Genomic DNA, 18,318 nt, shown 5'->3' with positions numbered 1-18,318 from the left:
ATATTTGGGAGTTTTGTGTGCAAGCGGATCAGATCAGATCTTAATTAGCTTGCAGACTGATAGCTTTTTGCATGTGCTATAGCAAACATTCACCTTGCATTTGATAGGTATTAGTAAGTATTAGATAGGTATGCGATTTGGTCCGCACAGCACCGGTGAGGAGGCCCTCCAAGGGGCGCCCCAACCACTAATCTTTCTATTCTTAATAGGTGATCCCATTTCTCTTCACATGCAACCTATCCACCTCATCAATCACCACCAAGCAATCCTAGACTGCCACCTAAGCAAATATGCCATGTCATCGGAAAGGAAAAACTGCCTTCAGTTTCATGCATTTCACCTAAAATTAATGAAACGTCAGGTCAGCCACCGTTCCATCCAGTATTTTTTCCAAGCAAGTCATCTGTGTATTGCACGTCCTTCATCTTCTCCATTCATTATCACAATTAATCTTCGCCACTTTCACTAACCCAAATAATCATAAGGCATTGATGGATTACTGATTATTGTATCCCACGTCTCCACCCGAGAGCAGCAATATCTCGACGGACCCTGGTCCAGCAATATACCACCACATTGTCTTCTCTGTCTGCTCAACTCCATAATCCTCCACCATAATACGGAGTAAAACACAAGAAACTGACGGAGGCTGAAAACTGCGCGAAAGAAACTGATGGAGGCAGCCAAACAGTCATCGTCACCCTTTAAATTGACTGCTCTGCTAGGAGCCACCACTCCACCTGACATCCACATGGAAAGTTAGATTACCTTCCATGCAGGGGGTGATCCCAATTCTGATGACCGGAGACCTCAAATCTGATGGCCCGCGAGTAATCCTTGCATCTTCTCTACCTTCCAGTTTTCCATCAGACTTTCTTGGATTCCGCTAGGCCGATGGCAAGGAGATGCAGGATCCTTTCGTTCGTTGTTGTACAGGATCCTTTCGCTAGAATTGTGAAGCAGCCATCCTGCAAAATTTGATATGTACTCGGTATTGTTTATGTGTGTTCCCCAATTCCTTAATCCACTTTATGGTCACTTCTTCTTAATCTAACCATTGAAACATAGCCATGTGCTGCTTCCGACTGCAGGAATTCACACAGCTGATGGATGCAGATAGCAAACAGAGGTTAGTTAAATATCATTGGAACATAGCGATATGCTCCATCCCATTTCATGGTGGATTTATTGTACATGCATTTTCAGTCCACTCTTTTGCCGAAATTTACTGAACACTTCTGAAAGAATAACTGTCCTTTTTCCAGATTAAATATATGCTTGAGCAAGAGCAATCAACTTTCTAATCAAAAAAGGAACATGTCTCCCGACTATGACGTATTGGTTACATATCTTATATTTTAGATTATGGATGCACTGCAGATTACAATTGTAATTCATATTGTTCATAGACAAGCTTGCATTGATACTAACACATATCGTGGGTGTCTCCTTTTTTCAGAGGAACATTTTGGGGGCAATGCCTTACCAGATTGATAATACAATAGAATAGGTTAAAGGAAACTAGATCAATATGAGGACACTGATTTTTCTTGCATGTTGTCTTCATACTATTGCTTGGGTGTACAATTGTGCTAACTTGAATTAGACACATTGACAAAAGTTATCCGAAAGGGAAGTTAAATAAAATATCGAGAAGTTTTTCACATTTTATACATCTTTTTCTACATGCTTTATTTTTTCTGTTTTGAAGAGTAGATCCTAACACTCTTACATTTCATTTGCATTATCAAATCCATTTTGTAGCTCCTATTTATGTACTCCCTCCGTTCCTGAATACAAGCCAAATAGTTTTTCGTGAAATATTCCAGAATCTAGGCTTTAGTGCAACACACCACTTGTATGTAATTTTTTTAGGGATTTGATATGATTTTATTATTTTTTGAAAAGTCCTCATGTTAAATGTTTAGCGCTAATCCCGCCCAAACCAGGTGTAATTTTCTCTCAATATGTTTTCTTTAATTTCCGTGCCAAAACTATATGGCTTATATTTAGGAACGGAGGGAGTATTTTTTTAACATGTTTCCGCAGCAACGCGCGGGGTATCATCTAGTATATGTATAAGAGCATGTCTAACAGGCCCTCTAAAAAACTAGCCTGTATTGCGCGAGTAGAAGGCCCTATATTCGGTTTTTACATGCTGAAAATGCGTGGGAAATATCAGCTGTATTCCCAACCCGTATTCTATTTTACTGGTTGGAAATACGGGTACTGATATTTTTCACGCGATTTTGGCCCGTAAAAACATGATTTTATCATATTTTGCATATTAGAACCAATACAACCATCAAAGTGAATAAAAGTTTCAAAGTACACAATAATCATCATAATTATTACAATAATGTTTTTGAGAACTGACAACAAATGCTCGAATCGAATAATCAAACAAATAACAAATGTTCCCGCAATCAAACAAATAACAAATGTTTCATCTCACACATACAAGAATAGGAAACGAATGTAATAAATCATTGGCCATGCAACTGCCAGTGGTGATCGATCAGATCTTGGGTGAGCTGGTGATGAGTCTCGGCATCTTCAATGCTGTGATGTGTTGCAAGAAAAGCTTTAAGCCGATCAGGGTTCCTCTCGAGTTGCACTCGGATGCCAACATTGTCATAAAAACATGGCAAGTTTAACCCTCTCTCATCTTCAAGGATCATGTTGTGAAGAATCACACAATATGTCAAGATTTTAACAAGTGTTTTCTTATCCCAAAACCGTGCAGGACCCCGAACAATGGCAAACCGTGCTTGCAAAACACCAAAAGCTCTCTCAATATCCTTGTGGGCTGCCTCTTGAGCTTTGGTGAACCAAGCTTCTTTTTTTGTCAAAGGCACGTCTTTTTTCTCTTCAATGGACTTCACAAGAGTTGCATAGTCGGGATAAATACCATTTGTAAGGTAGTACCCCATGGTGTACTCATTGTTCATAACTTTGTAGTTGCAAGTTGGAGCATCACCCCTAACTATTCTTGCAAATAAAGAGACGTTGATGTCATTGAGTGTTCCCGGTAATCCAAAAAAAGCATGCCAAATCCATAAGTCTTGCGACACCACAGCTTCAAGAACAATGGTAGGATCACGCCTTTTTCCACAATACATTTCGTGCCATGCTTTTGGACAATTTTTTCATGTCCAATGCATGCAATCGAGACTACCAAAGCCCTCTTTTCATTCATCTCCATGAGTCTCTTTGTATCTTGCTCGTTCAGAACTAAGCTCGGAGATACGTCTCACCATATAACTTGATCACCATCTTGGCAAACATACGCATGTAATCCGTGGTTGTTTGTTGACCAATGAGAAGGTACTCATCGGTATAGTCCGCTGGGATGCCATATGCAAGCACCCGCATGGCAGCCGATATCTTTTGGAATGGACTAAATCCCATGACGAAGGAGAAAGGTTAAAACACCTCCATGGATTACTATTCATGTTTATGACCAATGTAGCTAAATGTAGGAAATTCTACAGGCCTGGCCAAAGGAGGCAAATGTAAATAGACAATAATAACTCTGCTACGGCATAAAGATAACTGAAGATCATTATATAAGGATTCATTGCAGGAATCCTAGATCTCATTGCCCTCAGAGCACCCTGCTTCATGGCCAGACTAAGAACAAGCAACCACTTCGTGAGCTTCTCTATAACTAGTTAGAGATGGACGATGTCAGCTCGCCAATCATGTACTAGCATGCAATCACCGGGATGCGACCTTCAGCGATAGTGCTCGTCCTCACACCTCCTAGGAGCTACGGTACCTTTCACAGTTCGTACTTGTGATTTAGCATAATCTAGAGCCGTTGCTTCTGATTCCTTCCATTCCCAACACTTTTTTTTTTGTCGACGTTGTGCTCATCTCTCGCAAGAGCCAGGGTAATTTTGTCACAAGAGTACAGCTATAAAAGAAGAGGCAACAATGGAAAGATCCGAAGATGTATATATATAGGTGAAACTGACTGATACATGTCAGCGAAAAATAGGATCAGGGTCCATTGGTAAGTAGCTAGAAGTTAATTTTGCCTCTTCAAGAATGAAGGGCCCAATGTTACTATGGTTAGTTCCACCCACTCTGGCATAAAAAAAAAGGTTAGTTCCCCCGATACATGTGTTCCTCGGTAGGTGCAGGCAATTATATCACATATCAGGTTCATGCAATTTATCACTTGAACTTAAAAGCAAGAAGCAAAAAAAAAAAGTTAAAACACTTCTGTTGATTTGTTTGCTTATTTTCTGCCAATTGCGCGCACGTGCAGGTAGTTTTGTTAGCCTGGTCAAAGGTGGGAAAATGAAAATAGCCAAACAATAGCTCCACAACTACACGATCAGAGTAACAAGATCGTACAGTGTGTATATACAATAGAAATAACAGAAGATCATTATATAAATATTCGTTAGAAGAATATTGATGTTCCTTGCACAAATTCTGAGCTAAATATCAATACCCTCATGGCTGGACTATGAAAAAAAAAATTCAGGCAGCTAGGGACAAGCAACACTTTAACCAAGCAGGCAACCATAGTCCCAAGATTATTCAGCATCGTCATCCCATTTAACCAAGCGGGCAACCATAATCTCGATCAAATGTCTAACTATATACATTTGTCCATAAAAGGTTGTCTAAGATTTGAGTAAATTTAGATGTATGTAGACACTACATAGTATATTTCGTTGCTTACTACAACACTAGCTACCTCGTTGCTGAGCATGATGGAACATAATTGCAACTTACTCAACCGACAGATTTCAGGGCAAATGTATGTATTCCTTTTATTTCCAACCAGTGTAACAATGACACAGTAATAGAGAACAAAACAAGGAGTGCTGTGTTAGGCACAGTGAGAACTCCATGTTTGTTATTCTCAGGGGTGCTGCCCTGAAATGGTGGATACCTCATCTCTGCTCCGATACTCACTCGTCAGTCCCCTTACAAATCCCGGCCGCATCTATCACAGACTGGTGTCTTTGCCTCTGATTCTGATTTCTTGATCTGCTTCTGCATCTGTGGCAAGTCATGCTCGAGCACATCGCTGAGTGCTTTTGACGCTTCTGCGAGCTCATCACAACTGAAAACCATAGGTTGTGGAGATTAGCAAGCAAACATTGTCACATAATACAATGTGAGACCATGCAGACTTTTGAATAATGAGATGCCGAAGCATGACAACACATGGGTAAAGGGGTCATACCTAATTGAAAGAGGAGGGGCCAATCGAATTATGGTGTCATGCGTAGGCTTTGCTAGAATGCCTCTCTCCTTGAGCTTAATGCAAATATCATATGCAGAAGCAGGGTATAGAGCTTTGTTGCTTAGGTCCACTGCATTGAGCAAGGCTATTGCTCTGGTGTCCCCCCCCCCCCCCCTCTAAACTTTGTTCTATTTAGACGGCTAGAATCTGCTGATACCCCTTCGTGGGTTGACTTAACATGTGTGTTTGGTTCATGGACAAACATGTACGGGATGGGATAGGATAAAATATGTTTAATTAACGATTAATAGAAAAATATAAATATGCCATTAACACACCGGTTAATATGTAATTAACGGGTCCTTTTCCCTTTGTGATGGAGGCCGGACCTACCGGGCAGCCGCCTACCCGTGCCTAGCAAGGTCACTACCCGCACATACTTAGCGAGGGCGTTTCTTCGACTGGGTGTGGTGCAGACGTAGCAAGCTCGTTGCTCGCCACGCCATGGAGGCCGCCACCGCCGAGCTAGGGAGCCACGTTGAAAATCAAGCCCGCCGCTTACCGCGCCCTGGAGGCCGCCGATGTCGAGCTGGGGAGCCACGCGGAAAAGCAAGCCCACCGCTCGCCGTGACATGGTGGCCGCCGCTGAGCTGGGGAGCCACACATACGACGGTGGCAGGTGTCGGAGTCGCGTCGACGGCCATGGATTCTCAGGCGGCTAGTGAGATTAGTCATGAAATTCACGGATCATATGGTTCAGCCTTTCTCAGAAATATTCGGCTTTTGGGATGGGATCATCCATATTTTCTGGTCACGAACCAAACACACGTTTACCACCTGAACGTCGTTCGCTAGGGGGGGGACACCGGAGCACAGCCCATTGAGCAAACCTCTCCCACGTATTTCCTGTTAATATGCGGAAATTTCTGCTGAACCTTTTGTAACTGATTTCTGAACTCCTGACCTAACTCCGCAGCTCTGCAGTTCAGTAAATGGTCAGAAGAAGAAAAGATCGTAGAACTGTATCTCAGAAATAAAAATTAGCGTACCTTTGAACAAGGCCTTCATCTTTGATCACTTTCAGTGATGCAACTGCCACAGCACTTGCCAATGGGTTTCCACCAAATGTACTGCACAATTGATTAAATATAACTGTATAAAACTATATCAGGAACAAGACAATACACAACATAAGCATTGAAATCATAATGAGATAATTTTCTAACAGCTGCACATGTTGTATAAGGGCATCTCCAACGGTACGATGCAACCGGACGTTCAATTTGGACGTCCGTTTGCGTCGCCTGGCGGACGCGAAAATAACCACGAGACGTAAATTGTCTGTTTGCGTTGGGGGCACCCAGCAGTCCGACGCATTTTGGACACCCCACTGTTTTGTTTTCCTGCTTTTTCTTTTCCTTTTGTTGAAGAAATCTCCAATTTCTACATTGGTTGTAACGAATCTTTGAAAGAGCAAGTTTAAACGCGAAAACAAGTAGTACTGATTATAAACTAATTCTCGAATCGAACAAGTTCAAACATATTTAACATACAAACTAGAGAATAAATTTGAAAACAAAGAAATTATAAACTAATTCTTGGCCTTCTTGTTAGAAGGCCCTGCCTCGTCGTCCTCACGGACGCGCCTCTTGCTTGTCACCTCCTCGTCGGAATAGGAACTGCCGGATGACGCGTCCGTGGAGCTTGAGTTCCAGTCGGACGACTAGTCAGTGGGGTCTTCGTCGTCGTCGTCGGTGAACGGACGACGACGCTCCGCCTGCGCCCGCGCCCTCGCCTCCTTCCTTGCCGCCGCCGCCTCGTCCGCCGCCTCCAGCCGTGCCCACTTGGCATCAGAGTCCTCCTCCTCCTCCTCCTCCTGGCCGTCGCTGCCAACGGCAACTCCGTCCTCCTCGACATCCCTCGGCGGGGAGCTAGTGTCGCTAGGTGTCGCAGCCCTATCCCACCAATGCCGCCATCCCGGCGGTTTGCCCTCGCCGTCCGTGTCCGACGGCAAGGACAAGTTGCTCATGGTGGCTGACTAGCCGGTGTTGGAGAAGAAGAAGAAGAAGAAGAATGGCAGCCGGTTTGACGTGAATTACAACAGGCGCATGGTTATATTCAGCGGGGATTAATGGTGGCGCGTATAACGAAGAGGCCTGTGGTTGCTCTTCCGCGACGGCTCGGCGCTCCATTCCGACGGTTGGCGGGTTGATCGGTGCGGTTGCCACTCTGGCGGTTGACATTGGCGAGGTTGCTGTGCTTTAATTCGCACCGATCGAGCCAGGGTCGCTGCCAGGCGGGAACGTGGGGGAAGCGAGCTGACGCTCGGCGCAACCGCGCAGCGTCCACGGAGACGCAAACATGCCGCATATTTGCACCGCGTTTGCATCGTTGCGGATACCCCGTACATGATGCGTCACCCCACTGGAGCAGGGTGCAGGCGCATTTTCGGTCCGCACGGACGTGAGCGGTCGCGCACCCGTTGGAGATGCCCTAATTTCCTAGTATGTCGGGGCAAACTAGATGACAGTATGTGGACATTTATGCTCAATTAAGACAAAATTGACTTGTCTTACATTTTACTTCTCTTTGCAATGAACCAAAACAACGAAAATAGATTAATAATGGTTCACACCTTCCATGCTCTCCTGGTTTGATACACAGCATGATATCCTTATCTGCGAGAACTGCACTTACTGAAACTACTCCAGCACCAATTGGCTTGCCTAGAATCTGGAGAATTGATATACATTGTCAAATATTAAAACTGCGCTAGGAATTTAGGTGTTCTTTCATCTCTGGACAGGGACCGTTCGTCGAACTGGAGCCTTTTCGTGGAGGCAAGAGCTATGCTTGATTTGCTACCAGAAGTGCAAGTCTGCAAGGTGTCTAGGGTGAGCAATATAGTGGTACACGACTTAGCGCAATTAGGTAAGAGTGAGTGTGGTGTGTTGCATGAGAATGTCCCTTCATGCGTGCTAGGTTCACTCATGCGTGATTGTAAAACTTTGGTTGCCTAATGAATAAATCTCACCCAGTTCAAAAGAAAAAAAAAGCTAGCAAATGAAAATCTCACCCACCAGGTAGTTCTGTAGTTAGAAAAAGAGATAAACAAGGAATAAATGCAATTCACATCATATACGGTACCATGTTATCATATTTCCTTTAATATATGCAGAATAATTATTATACATAATTATATTTTTCCGAGCTATTGAAGTTAATCGAGCGAGTTATTATTGGCTGAAGATCAGCTTCAATCATATTATATAAGATATGCATATTCGGTTCATTTCTTTTCGAGACGATCACAAGTTAAGCTAAAAGATGAGCTGATCTATAGCTTTTCTTGCATGTGCTCTGCTCGCAAACCTGGTTGCCGCGTGGCATAAATAATGTATGCAAAATTCTCTACTAGCAAATATATGTATAAGTGAATTAAGAAAGACTTGCCTAGGTCTCATTATAATTGGATCTGCAAAGCAAAAATTCTCTTGAAATCAAGATCGAATGTGCCAATTGTTTCAAAATGAAGCGCCCACTAGAGATGACACGTGAAGAGTAAATTGTCGGTTCCCCTCTATGCTTTGGCGTTAACAGGTTTTTGTCCATTTATGGCATTGAGGGCAGGAGTGGCACGGTGGTTTAGTGTTAATACTCCAACATGCTTTTTTCCATTTCCCATCTTTTGTTATAGGATTTGTTGAATAGGGTATTTCCGTTGCTTAATGGAAAACGGGTTAAACCCCAGCTGGAAAAAATGCAGTAGTAAATGTTAATGCCATGTTTCATCACCCACAAATATAAACACATGATGCCGACAATGCCACGTTGCGTCGGACAATATGAACTCGCGTCTTCGGCAAGTACATTCTGCAAAACACGAACAAATCATGATGCGGGTGGCCATGTTTTTAAACATTAGGCCGTAGCCCTGCCTTAAATTAATAAGGTCGTTGCCGGCAAGATGATACAAGATGCTGAAAACCAGCTACCAGGAACCGAAAACTACAAGCAAAACAAGAAAAAAGAGTGAAACACAGCTTGAGCTCCGAGACCATTGTCCAGTCTTGTGATCCAACTAGAGAGGCGTCGAAGCTGGTGAAGAAGGCCGCCATAGAGGGACTCGCACCATCGTCAACCTCCAGAGGCCAAGCAAAGCCCATGCACCATCCGTTCCCACCTCCAAAGAAAGCTCCCTGCTTTCTTGCCCCGGATCGGAGGGCACCGTACCTGTCGGAGGTAGATCGCTCTCCCTGAGCACGCATGGATAATGGAAGTTACCGCCATGGAGAAAGACTCCGAGCACTAGCCTCGCCGCGCCGCCACCCACGGACATCACAGCCACCCGCAGCACAAACCACCAAACCGGACCAAGCTGCCAGGAGTAAGCGAAGACGATGCATACCAACCTCCGCCGAGCTCATCCACCCAAACCCACTATCTCAAAACGGCGCCTCCAACGAGGGAACGGCGCCACCCGGGCGCCGCCACCGTCCAAACCAAAGCTTTGGGTTTTCACCCGAGATAGATATGGCAGGGAGGGAGGGGATATCACCTCGATGTCGCCTTCAGGAAGGAGAACAGCACCATCAGCATCGTCGACGTCGCGGCCGCCACCGTCGGCCAAGGGTTTCCCCCGGTCTAGAGCCCACATCCGACCACACCCCGCAGCCACCGGAGTAAGTCCGGGGCCGGGGAGGTGCGACGAGCACTGCTGGGAGGAGGAGCCTCCGACTTCGGATCTGGTCACAGATGCCCATCGGGGCGACCTCCACACCATGCCCACACTCTCCGCCCCCTTCACCGCCCGCGCAACCGAAGAGAGCCGACCGCAGCATCGGCACCAGCCGCCCGCTGCCAGGCCGGCGGTGCCCCACCCTGTGCCCAAGGCCGCCGCCCTGGAGTCCTGGCCCCAACCCGGTCGACGGAGGGCACCAAGCCCCCGGCCACCACTTCCCAGCACCGGCGAGGCCACGCCGGAGAGGGGGACGGGGGGAATCGGGCCGACCTCGCCCAGCGGCGGAGGCCACCCCCGCGCGGCCGTCGTCCTCCCTACAGCAGCGCACGGGGGGCCGGAGGAGAGATCCCCGCCACCCCCATCACCGGCGTCGCGCGGCCTTGCCGGCGGCCGCCTCCGGGGGCGACGAGGGGAGGGGAGAGGGAGGGGGGAGGCGGCGGCGGCGGATTAGGGTTTCCCCCCCGGTTGCCTGGAGGGGCGACGCGAGGGAGAGGACGGGTGGCCATGTTTGATGTGTTTCCTCATTGCTCACATTACCCGTGACTACAAATTGCAAGATTAGCAGGTTCCCAACCAAGAGTTGTGAGGAAATGCAAGTTATGCAAGACCCCATAATAGACATGTTATGAACACCGTGCAAGGTGACTGTGTCCAAACAAGGCAGCAAGCGACAATGAGTAGGGCACTAGGTGGCGAGGAAGATGGCAACGAGAGAGAGGGGAGCCGTGCAGCCTATTAGAGTTAAGCACATTGTTGACTCACATATGTCCGGTAGTATTTTAGCCATTAGCATGAGAAGCAGACGAGTTTTCAAAATTTGGATAATTCTAGTGTACTCAATTTTTTGTAAACCTAACTCCGTGTCATATTCAAGCTAGCTCTAAAAAATAGGTAAAAATTGTTAAATGGAGTGGATTATTTGAAATCCAGAAGAACTTTTGGATCAATTTGATATCCTTCAAGTGGGAGCAAATTCAGTTGAACCATGATGTGGACCTGCACACAAATAAACCACATACTTTTTGGTGAGAATCAAAGAGCAGAACTCTTGCAATAGAAATCAGGACAAACTATTTATGGAAAAAAGAGTACACCCAATGACACGAAGTTCTTGCAGCTAGGCAAGATTTATTCTCCGGAACACTTCATATAGTAAGTTTTTTTTGTACATAATGACTGCAAACTTCCAAAAGCAAGCGTGGTAAGCAATCTCAGACAAATATATATATAGTCAACAAGAAACTGCACAACTCTTCAAGAAATTATAAATCGGTAACCATGCACAGAACACAGTACTGTCTCCAAACAAAAGCATAAACTGGGCTTATTCTCGGTAAAATCTGCATATTATGTTGAATGGGAGCACCAGCATGGACAGAAATTGCAACGAACATCCGGGATGGGATCATCGGAGATAAATCCTATTTGGAGGAAATTATGGAATCTAAATATTCCGGCAAAGATTAAAATCTTTAACTGGAAGGCATTACATGGCACTCTTCCCTGCAGATTAATATTGACTAACCGGCATATAAAAGTTTCAGCTCAATGTCCAATTTGTTCGCAGGGAGCAGAGGATATTCGACACGCCTTATTTACCTGTAGGCGTGCGGCGGAAGTATGGCAAGCATTGGGCTAGACAATTTCATAGATGATGCCCTGGCTATTGATAGGTCAGGGTCTGCCTCACTTGAGTATTTGATCGGGTTGACAAGGAAGAAGTCACCGGTGGTAGGGCAACCTGAGCTACAGACAATGTTCACAGTGGCTGCCTGGTACATCTGGTGGGAACGAAGGCAAGCAGTTAAGGGAGAAAATATTCAAACTCCACAAAGAACAGCAATGTCTATCACGGTTCTGGCATCTAACTTCTCAGCTGCAGCTAAATCAAAAGGTGAAAGTGGTATTAGAAGACACGGCTGGGAAAGATCATCCAAAGGTTTAATCAAATTAAATGTGGATGCGTCATTTGATGAGAACACAAAGGCATGTGCTACTGGTGCGATACTTCGAAATTCCAAGGACTTCTTCTTAGCAGCAAGCAATCGTTTTATTGCTTATCTGGATGGTGTGGACTCGGCGGAGGCGATAGCTTTGAAGCAGGGCTTGGAATTGGCGCAATACTGGGGCTGCAATAAGATCATTGTCAACTCTGACAGTTTGACAATTGTGGAAGCCATGAAGAATGAAGATTAGTTCCTAGGTCCAGCAGCTGCAACTTTAAACGATTGTGTGAATTTAGTGAAGGACTTTGTAATGGTAACCTTTCAACACTGTCCCCGGGAGGCAAACGGGGCTGCTGATGAACTAGCTAGGCATGCTGTTTGCTCCACTCCGGGGCTTTGGCAAGATGAACCACCTGATTTTCTTATGCCTCAGCTTGTAAAAGACCTCACTATCATTGAGTAATAAAGGTTACTATTCTGTCAAAAAAAAAGAAGCACAAACGACGACTCCGACGGAGAAAACATTACAGCCCTGCCAATCGACAACAAGACGACTGGCACTTGCACACATGCATATGCACAGCAACTGTACAAGTGTGGTTGCCGGCCGGCTAGCCAGAGAGCTAGCTGGCTTGGCTTATTTGCACGGATGTACTAGACGACGCAAAGCTACTCGAGGCCGAAGTGCTTCCTCATTCCTCCGACGAACTGGAACACAGCCTCGGGGTCCGGCAGCGACTTGGAGACGCACTCGTTTTCCTTGGCGCACCGCGCCGCCCAGGCAGTCAGCACCGGGCACTCCTCGGCGATGCTGAACCCGGCGAGACGCTCGTACGTGAGGAACCAGGGCGCGAAGGTCACCAGCGCCACGTCGGCGAAGCCGAGCGACTCCCCGGCGAAGTAGGCCTTCTCGCCGAGCTCCGCCTCGAGCGTCTTAAACACATCCACCATCTCCTTCTTTCCTTCCTCTACGGCCGGGGCACCCGGCGGCGACTGCCATATCTTCCCGGCGCAGGCCGGCACCTGCGAGAACATACACGCACAGGAGTTATATATGACTGAATAGCTTCGCGCACGGGATCGATCGAGTGTCCATATATATGGTGGAGTGCCCACCTTGGCATCGACGTAGGCGGCCCAGAAGCGAGCCTGGGCACGGGCATAGGCGTCGGCGGGGAGGAGCTGCTCGCCGGAAGTAGCGAAGGCCTCGTCGATGAACTCAAGGATGACGAGGGACTCGCAAACGGGCTTGCCGGCGACGAGGAGCACCGGGACCTTGGCGTGGACGGGGTTGGAGGCCAGCAGCAGGGCGCTCTTGTTGACCATGTTCTCGGACGTCACTTCGTGCTCCACGCCCTTCTTCGTGAGTGCGATGCGCACGCGGTTGCCGAACGGGCTCACGAAGCAGTTGAGCAGCACTACACCCTTGCTTCCCTCCATTATCGTCTCCCTTGGGCTCTGCGAAATTAGCTGCGTAATTAGCTACTAGGACGCGGCTGTGTGTTCTGCTTAATTTGATTGTATGATGGAATTTGGTCGCCGTGTATATATAGGGATACGAACGAGAGCTTGCTCGTTTATTACCAGTGTTCCCCTTCCTCGTAAGAGACGTCTCATTTTCCTATGTGTCTATTTGTCCTTCTCTTTTATTCGGTGCTAGTGGCTAGGACTAAACATCTGCCATTATCGATCACCCCATACGCACTGATCACCTTAATGATGACGTTTATTCTACAACTGCCAGTTGATCATGTTAACTCGTATATATGCCATTCTCTCCGATCCATAATTTCAATTAAAGTCACGCCAGTTTATTATGCATTGGAGGGAGTACATTGTATTTGCATGTCTAGTATGTTGCACATGATTATATATAGGCTGGAATGTAGTAAGTCATGATATTTATGTGGATTAAGTTATTTATAAAACTAGTAGTGTGGCCCTCGCAAATGGAGGGTTTCCTCTTTAATTTATCGAAAGTGACACTTTTCATTAAAGAGAATCATAGAAAGTAGGTAGATAGATGTTAGAACTTTAGGATTGTAGTTTATGTTGTAAGATATATATATTGTCTCTAATAGACTGCAATGTGTTAAGTATGTATCTAGACTCTTAATCTAATTTAAAAAGATAATAGGACATTCTATTCAAATTGTAAAGATTTTTACTTGCTCACTCCGATCAGTGTTATTCTAACTACATAATTCATCAATTGAAGATGTATTTCATACCAATAGTACACCGTTTTGATCTTCACCGGCTTCTCTCACCTTGATCATCTCTGCTGAGGTGTTGAGAGGGAGGGTAACTATGGATCAACCTCTCGTGTGTAGTTTAGGTATATTCCTTATTAGACACTTGTATTTTTAGTTACAAAATCATGATGGTTAATAGTGTCATGCCAATACGGTTAGCCGAATCACAGTATTGGTGTAACCATGGCGTTTTAGCCATGTATCCAAAGTCTTCTATATTATTTGTGTGCCCTATTTTCAGGAGAGAAGATCTTGAAATTTGCACATTAATAATGCAAAATAGATAATAACAATCTTTACATATCCAATGTTTATTAGAAAATAAATAATAAATTGTTCTCTTAGATTAAAAATATGATCTTTATGCAAAAGACGGATAAGCTAAAAAATCTCACTGAAAGGTGAACTATCTTGGAGCTGGTATATGTTGTTTTTGTTGGTTGACCACAACAAGAATTGTACCTAAATGGACAAAACAGGTAGAAATTTTATACTGCATTTGAACTAATACTATCAAGTTTCTCAAAAAATTAATACCCCAAAGAATATCATAATTGAACCTATACATATGAGTTAATAGATTTTAAAATCTTCTTAAAGTCACAAATGTAAATTGTCCGATGCATCTTCAGAATTACATGTAAGCATCATCTAACTATTGTCTAACAAACCCTTAATTTTGTAGTTAGTTCTTGGACTGGTCTTAAGTGATGGATATGATTTAACAAAAGACTAGGATACAAATATTTATATAACTTTAGATTTGCATGTAATGGGACGTGTAAGTCGAGGAGATTGTGCCCAGTGGTCCACCTAACCAGCCGCATAATTATAGTCTTTTTGGAGCAATAATTATGGAGTCTCTATATCCAATAAGCACACAAAAATAGTCGATCGATTTATTCTAATACGAGACAAGGTGCAACTAACTCGGCAAAGGAGACACACCTCCTGCCCCCAGATCTTCGCTAGCATCTGGGCTGGTCTCCTCTCCCTCCACTTGCCGGTCCGACAACATGAGGGAAGGGGACCTCTCTCCTCTGTCCTGGTCTAGTTTTTAGGGTTAGGGCTTGTCTGTTGTGGTGCGTTATTGGGGTGGTGGGAGTGGCGGTCGGGTGAATAAATCTGCCTCAACTCTACTGCCACCAGCGCTGACCTTTACGGTAGCGTCTTGAAGTTGATGGCATCGTGTGCATGTCGATCCTTTAGATCGGCGACTTCATGTTCTTGCTTTTCTGTAGATATGCCAAGATATGTTTCTCAACGTGTCGCTGGTATTGATCGTTATCCACGGCGGCAGGAGGGGGTGGATGCTCTGGAGCAAATATATTGGTACGGAGGTGGTGGATTTGTCGTTATTCCTCGACTTCATCGATGGGATGGGGTGGATCTTGGTCCAACGTAGCACAGGGACGTTCCCCGGCCAACGTGCCACAGCAAGCAGTCCTATTCATCGACTCACAAAGCGTCGTTAGCGATGATGGTCCTTTTGATTTGGCAATGGTGGAGGTCCTGCATCTCTTACAATGTGCGTCTAGATGGTGTTGAAGTTTGGCCGCGGCCGCTGGCTTCGGCTAGTGCAGGAAGCTCTAGGGATATGTTTTTGCAATTTTTCATCACGCATGTTTTCTCTTGATCTATCTGTTAATTTTCACGATTATTTACTCATGCATGTAACTTAACTTTTTATGAATGAAATATGTGATTTCTCTTTAAAAAAATACAGAAAAAATCAAACCAGCTGATTGATCTCAACATAAGGAAAAAAAGAAGATATTTTCAAAATACTCGGAGATAAATGGAGATTTGGGGTTTGGTGGGAATAATCCCCACAAAAACTCTAGTATACCATTAATTTGGTGAGAATTAGAGAACTGGACCTTACAATAGAAAAGAGGCCAGGGAATGTATTTCATGAAAAAAAAGGTAAACCCAATGCCACGCGTAGAGGTAGGACAGATTTATTCTATGTCAACACTCCATATATATAGTACTCTTTTTTACACTCCATATACACCAAAGATCCAAAAGCAAGCGTGGTAAGCAATCTCAGACGTACATATATAATCAACAAGAAAAGACACAGCTCTTCAAGCAGAGTACATTTCATCAACGACGCGACCAAGAAAGTTTAAATCGATCACCATCAATTCGGAAAACACAAAGCCTCTCCAAATAAAAATCACAGACGACTCGGACGGCGAGGAAACATTATCCCTATGAGGCGCACACACATACGCACGAGACAATGCGTATGAGCTTAACTTATTTTGCATGGATCATACATTCATATAATAGAGTGACGCGCTTCGTAGGTAGCCGAGCAAAGCTACTCGAGGCCGAAGTGCTTCCTCATTCCTCCGACGAACTGGAACACAGCCTCTGGGTCCGGCAGCGACTTGGAGACGCACTCGTTCTCCTCCGCGCACCGCGCCGCCCAGGCAGTCAGCACCGGGCACTCCTCCGCGATGCTGAACCCGGCGAGCCGCTCGTACGTGAGGAACCAGGGCGCGAAGGTCACCAGCGCCACGTCCGCGTACCCGAGCGACTCGCCGGCGAAGTAGGGCTTCTCGCCCAGCTCCGCCTCGAGCGTCTTGAGCGCGACCAGCATCTCCTTCTTCCCTTCCTCTACCGCCGGCGCTCCCTTGGGCGACTGCCATATCTTCGGGGCGCAGGCCGGAATCTGCACACGGACAAGTTATGACTTAATCATGAAAGCCTTCGCACGCGGGAGCAATGGAGTGTATCCCTGTTGATCGAGTGTGTATATATTGATGGAGTGCCCACCTTTGCATCGACGTAGGCGACCCAGAAGCGAGCCTGGGCGCGGGCGTAGGGGTCGGTGGGCAGGAGCTGCTCGCCGGTGGTGGAGAAGGCCTCGTCGATGAACTCCAAGATAACCTGCGACTCGCAGATGGGCTTGCCGGCGACGAGGAGTACCGGGACCTTGCCGTGGATGGGGTTGGAGGCCAGCAGCAGAGCGCTCTTCTGGGCCATGTTCTCTGCGGTCACCTCGTGCTCCACGCCCTTCTTCGTCAAGGCGATGCGAACGCGGTTGCCGAAGGGGCTGACGAAGCAATTGAGCAGGACGACCCCCTTGCTTCCCTCCATGTCGCGTCCCTTGAAAGCTTGCTTAGCTACGATCGATGCGGTTAAGGTTATGGCGAGTGTTTGCCTTGCCTTTTCTCGGTTTGATTGGGCGCGTATATGTAGGCCGAGAATAGCGAAGAGGGCTCGCTCATTCGTTGCCACTTACGTACGATCGGCCTCGTGAGAAACGTCTCCTTTTCTGTGTTTCTATTCGCTTGTCCCTAGCTAGCTTGTTTCAGTGCGCGCCGGCTAGCTGTACGTACTCCCTAGGAATAAACAGCAGATCGATTTCACCGCCTGGCTTTGCTAACGTCGATCGTTCAGATTGTTTAGAGATGGAACCAGAAAGAACTTCACTTCTCGTTGTCGCTCGAGATGACCTCATTTCTGCTCCTACGCTTTGGAATTAGCTATGTTAAATTGTTTGTGATCTTGCCAGCTTGCACTTAGCTAGGTGGTGGAATAATCGTTTTAGATCTCGAGCTCTAGGGAGCTCGTTTTCAAAAACTTCATTTTAAAATTTTGAGGTTCCAAATAAAATATATGACCACATATACACGTATAGAATGTAGGCCCTAATTTTCATCGAAATGTCTTTTCAGATGTGATCTATAAAAAAATAGGGCAGCAGTTTTTTAGTTTCCCATAATTCTTTTTTGTGTAGACCATAATGTAACGTTTTATTTCAGCAAACATTACACACACTACAGGAATGGCGACATACGCCGACTGCCGTGACGTACGCCGACGGCCAAATGTCGGGGCCATCGGCGTATGGCCCGTCACGGCCAGCTAGCCCGTCGACCCTCGGCGTATTGTTGCCGTCGGCGTAGCGAAGTCTACGCCGAGGGCAGCCCTCGGCATATATTTGGCCATAGGCGTAGACAGGGCTACGCCGACGGCCACCCTCGGCGTAGGCCATTTTTTAAATTTGTCTAATTTCTAAAAATCATAACTAATTCATATGATGTCAGAAAAATGCGTATGAGGTATCAAAATGTTCAGAAAAACATCCTCTATCCGTTTATGTCAAAATCATGCATATTTTAATCATGTACAGTACCATTTTAATATAGA

General features: G+C 45.8%; 2 protein-coding genes across 2 annotated transcripts; both read right to left on the bottom strand.

The window, feature by feature from the left end:
• Positions 1-12,565: 12,565 nt before the first annotated feature.
• Positions 12,566-13,336, bottom strand: LOC124701426 (probable glutathione S-transferase GSTU1). Its single transcript, XM_047233474.1, has 2 exons — positions 13,013-13,336; positions 12,566-12,919 (listed from the first exon to the last, which is right to left on the bottom strand). Exons 1-2 carry the CDS (start codon positions 13,334-13,336, stop codon positions 12,566-12,568), a joined length of 678 nt encoding a protein of 225 aa, XP_047089430.1.
• A 3,144-nt stretch (positions 13,337-16,480) lies between these two features.
• Positions 16,481-17,262, bottom strand: LOC124702378 (glutathione S-transferase U20-like). The gene is made up of 2 exons (XM_047234515.1): positions 16,939-17,262; positions 16,481-16,834 (listed from the first exon to the last, which is right to left on the bottom strand). The coding sequence occupies exons 1-2, from the start codon at positions 17,260-17,262 to the stop codon at positions 16,481-16,483; spliced, it is 678 nt and encodes a 225-aa protein (XP_047090471.1).
• Positions 17,263-18,318: the final 1,056 nt, after the last annotated feature.

Source organism: Lolium rigidum, chromosome 3 (genome assembly GCF_022539505.1).
Source record: "Lolium rigidum isolate FL_2022 chromosome 3, APGP_CSIRO_Lrig_0.1, whole genome shotgun sequence".
NCBI lineage: Eukaryota > Viridiplantae > Streptophyta > Magnoliopsida > Poales > Poaceae > Lolium > Lolium rigidum.
Note: the sequence above shows the minus strand (reverse complement) of the source record. Positions and strands in the feature narration are given on the sequence as shown.